This window comes from Belonocnema kinseyi, chromosome 3 (assembly GCF_010883055.1).
Source record: "Belonocnema kinseyi isolate 2016_QV_RU_SX_M_011 chromosome 3, B_treatae_v1, whole genome shotgun sequence".
Lineage (NCBI taxonomy): Eukaryota > Metazoa > Arthropoda > Insecta > Hymenoptera > Cynipidae > Belonocnema > Belonocnema kinseyi.
Window position 1 is genome coordinate 85,479,115 of NC_046659.1, and position 4,418 is coordinate 85,483,532.

Here is a 4,418-nt window from a genome sequence, read left to right on the forward strand (position 1 = left end):
AAAAAAGTATTTTCAATAAAATACATGACTTTTCAAATAAAAAAGATAAATTTCAAACCAAAAATAGACAACTTAAAATTTCAGTTAAAAAAATTCACTAAGAAAAAGAATGTTAAATAAAATAACTTTCAACGTAGTTAACAGTTTAACTGTCAACATCGTAGTTGAATTTTCAACCAAAAAGTACGAATGTTCAACTAAAATGATTCATCTTTTTCCATTTTTATTTTTCAACCAACAAGAATGATTTTCTTCCAAAATATCCAAATTTTCGACCAAAAAGTATGAATTTTCAACTAAAATGATTAATCTTTAACCGGAATTTTCTATTTTTCAACCAATAAAAATTTGTTGTCTTCAAAAAAGCCTAATTTTGATAAAAACACATTAATTCTATGCTGAAAAGTTCCATTTTTTACCAAAGAAATGAACATTCAACTAAAATGATAGAATATTGAACTGGAATTTCAACCTAATAATTAAATTTCCAATCAAAAAGAAGAATTCTAAACGAAAAATTTAGTAGTTGAGATTTTAACCTAAAAAGAAGAATTTTCAATGACGATAGATTTTTCAGTAAAGTGAGATAACGTTTTTTATACAAAATGTTTCTTTTTTAAGCTGTTGATGAATTTTCAAACAAGATCTACCAAATGCACGAATTTTCAAACAAATACTTGAATTTTCAACAAAAAATAGTATAATTAGAATTTTTAGCTCAAAAATTAATTTTAAATTGAAGAGATGAATTTTCAAATAAAATGACGAGAAGTTATATTTTGTTGAAAAATACTCTTTTTAGTTGTAAATTTTAGTATTTAGTTGAAAGTTCAACTGTTTTGTTGAAAGCTTATTTTTTTTTACTAAAAAATTGAACATTTTTAATTGATTTTTTAAAATTTATTCGTAGACAAATCTTTTTTGTTGCAAATGCATCTTTTTGATTTTCAAATTCATCTCTTTTGGTGGAAGGTGCATATATTTTTGTGAAAAACGCAACTGTTTGTTTGAAAATTAACTTATTTTGGGTAAGGATTCAACTATTTCATTAGAAATTCGCCCCTTAAATATAATATAATTTTTGGATTACCCCTAAATTCACGAAAAAAATTATTGGCTCAAAATTTCAGAAAAAAAAACTTCCAACGTAATTTATACATAGCCCCTAATGAGCCATTGAGACAAATTTCGGGCATGCTATCGTTCGCCGACATGGCAGACATATTATTTTTTCCAAAGAGCGAAAAAGTTAAAAAAATGTATCCGAGAAAAGATAAATAATTAGTAGCATTAGTGGAAAATTGTAAATAAAATAGGGTCTTCAGTGTAATTTTTTCGAAATAATAAAAAAAATATATTGTCATTGCTGAAAAAAGTCCATTAGTGTAAATAGTGTGGTGAGTTCGAGGCCTGTACATATTTTATTGCTAGACATAATATCTGAAAGTATATACAAAAGATTCGAAAATTATTTATCCCGTTGATAGTTTGATATTAGATTGAGAAATAAGAAAGTATTTACAGTTCTTTTTATTATTTCATGTTTATTTCTCATAATTATGACACTTACATTCGCTGAGTGAATATTGAATTAGTTGACCTTTGAAGGTATTTGTGTGATTACTAAATGTATTTCGCAAACCGCTTGTTTTCCTACTTTACTTAAACATGCTGTGGTAAGTTATCATAATTTTTTGTACAAAAATCTATTAGGATTTTTGTAACAAACAATATTATACACTGAATAATCATTTTACACATTAAATGGAACTAGTCTACATTGAAGATTACATTAATTGATGTGGAATATTTTGACCATTATTCATTTTTACGATACTTATCATCAGGCTTATCATTAAAATCATTCATTTAAAATTCGCAGCATGGTTAATTACAATGATTGACATTAAGTTTATTGCAACGGTTTCGCTCGGATTTACGCAATTGAAACATGTGCTTAAAGAGAATTAATATTATCAATTCATTATTTCGTTTTAGTTTTGATGACCCATGCTTTTTATCATATTTAAATTCCTCATTATTTTTACATGTTTCGACATTTTCACGGGTTTTTCTTACATAACGCCGAGTCTTCCGTTATAGTCTTATCCCTAATCGGTATTAACATAAACAGTTCATCTTAATTTATTAGATAAGTTTTATGCTAGACGCCTCTCATCCTCTCTCATCCTCTTGAGCCGTCGTGTTTAATTATATCCATGCTGCGATTTCACGGTTTAGCAGGAGATTAAGGAGAATTATGGTTATCATATTTTGTCATTGAGAAATAAAACAAAGTTTCGTTTAAAATAAAAAAAAAAATCATGCGAATCCCGTATGTTCTAAATAAGGGTTGATTCGCGCTGCTTTCATTACGTATTTCATGTAATCGCGTTACATGTTTCCAAGTCCACCTCCCGGTTTACCCATTCCGTACGCTGGTTGTTTGAACGGCATCTGAGGTCTGAAAATATATTAAGGGGAGAAAAAAAAAGAAAAAAAGGAAAGTTGGGAAAAGGAAGGTGGGAGGTGCGCGTTGTTTAGTTCAAGATCCAGTTTTTCTTTTTTTTTTTAAGAAGATCAATTGAAAAGGGCTGTTTAAAATATAAAAAATGGTCTCTCTCAAAACAAAATCTGACACGTATAGACAGAAAAATCGTTACCTGCATTACCAAGTTTGCGAAGTGAAAATAGGCAAGAGAAATTCATAAGAACGTAGAGGAACATTTTAAATTGAATATATAAGGGGTGGGGTTTGTTAGTTTTGAGTTTGTTTTTAAGGAAATTTTTACTTGGAGGGTCGTGTATACGGAGCTGTGCGGTAGCGCGCGCCCGTGCCTGCTGTTGTTGTTGTCTTGTAAGATTTCCATGCGCGGCTTGATGATTCGTCTGCGAATTTCATGGATTGAGGTATTTTCATTATTAAAGTTTTCGGACAATACCGAAGAAACATCAATTAATTACATACATGCTAAGCGTACATTTTTAATAGGTAAATTATTTTTTAACATTAAATTCAATTGTATTTATTCCAAATACAGGGTGGCCGAAGAAATTCATTTTCAAAATTCCATCATTTTTCCTTTTCTCTGACGGCCGTTAAAATATAGAACCTTTTATAAATAGAATACACATTTTTTAAATTTAAATTTATAAATTTTCCATGTATTATTCACACAGCTGCCACAGCCTAATTTAACTTAAAAAGAATGAAAAATAATCCTACTCATAAGACTTCAAATCATTCAAGTTAAGTTCAAAGTTAAATTCTGTAAGTTTGTAATGGGTTCAAAAATATCAAGGACATTCAAACACATGTGATGAAATGCTTATAAATTCAAGATGATTTTACAAGACTCCAAAGATCTATTAATCAAAAACTAAAAGTCGTTTAAAAAATATCTATTGAATTAAGTGAATTTTGAAGAATTCAAAACGTTCAAGAAAAAAAACGTCAAAGTATTAAAAAGAATCTAGGATAAATTAATAACAATTCTGGACGAATTCCAAGTGCCTTCAAATTAATTACAAAAAATATTGTAAAACCTCTTGAAATCTTTGAAACTCTACGAAATCCCTCACTCACTTCTTGTTAATAAATTTTGCGAAGTCCATTAAAATATTTTAAAATCTCGTAAGATTTTAAGAAATCTGATAATTCCTAAAATTCTGGTGAATTTATTAAAATAGTCTGAGACCTCTTGAATGTCCGTAAAATCATTGAGATCCTCGAAAATCTGGTAAAATTCCTTGGAAAAATTGAAAAAAACTTAAAACATTATAGATCATGCCGAATAGTTCCATATCTTTCGAAATTCTACAAAATTCTTTACAACCGCCTGAAACACTTTTTAAATCTTTTAAATTCTTGAAAATCCCTTAAATATGTTTAAAATCTCTTGAAAATATTTGTGATCCTTTGAAATCCCATTAAATTACTGAAATAAAATGAAAATGTATTGGAATGTTTAAAAATACTCTCAAAATATTTATAATCCTTTCAAATATTTTAAAACTCCTTGAATTTTTTTTTAATACCCTAAAATATTTAAAATTCTTGGAAATCCCTTTAAAATTTTAAAAAGCTTTGAAAAATTTCTTGGAATTTTTTTTATTTCTTAAAAATGCCTTGGAATCTTCTAAAATATACTAAAATATTTCAAATTCTTTGAAATTTCTCCAAATGAATGAAATCTATAAAAAAATTACTTGCAATCTTTAAATATAACCTAAAATACTTCAAATCCTTTTAAATCGCTTGAAATTCTGTTAAGCTCTTAAAAATTCCTTGAAATTTTTAAAAAGTACCCTAAAATAGTTCAATTCCTTTACATTTTTTGAGATATCATCAAACTTTGTTAATCTCTCAAAAATCCCCCAAAATATTTTAAATACTGTACATTTTTCTAAAATGACTT

At 27.4% G+C, this 4,418-nt stretch overlaps 1 protein-coding gene across 1 annotated transcript in view; it reads right to left on the reverse strand.

Moving 5' to 3' along the window:
* Nucleotides 1-1,524: 1,524 nt before the first annotated feature.
* LOC117168727 (KH domain-containing, RNA-binding, signal transduction-associated protein 3-like) overlaps nucleotides 1,525-4,418 on the reverse strand; it is a 151,049-nt gene continuing 148,155 nt past the window's right edge. The window contains exons 7-8 of the mRNA XM_033354456.1: nucleotides 2,793-2,889; nucleotides 1,525-2,464 (exon numbers count right to left, since the gene is read on the reverse strand). Coding sequence (XP_033210347.1) covers nucleotides 2,395-2,464; nucleotides 2,793-2,889 — 167 coding nt within the window. The 3' untranslated portion in view covers nucleotides 1,525-2,394. The remainder of the gene's footprint in view (nucleotides 2,465-2,792; nucleotides 2,890-4,418) is intronic.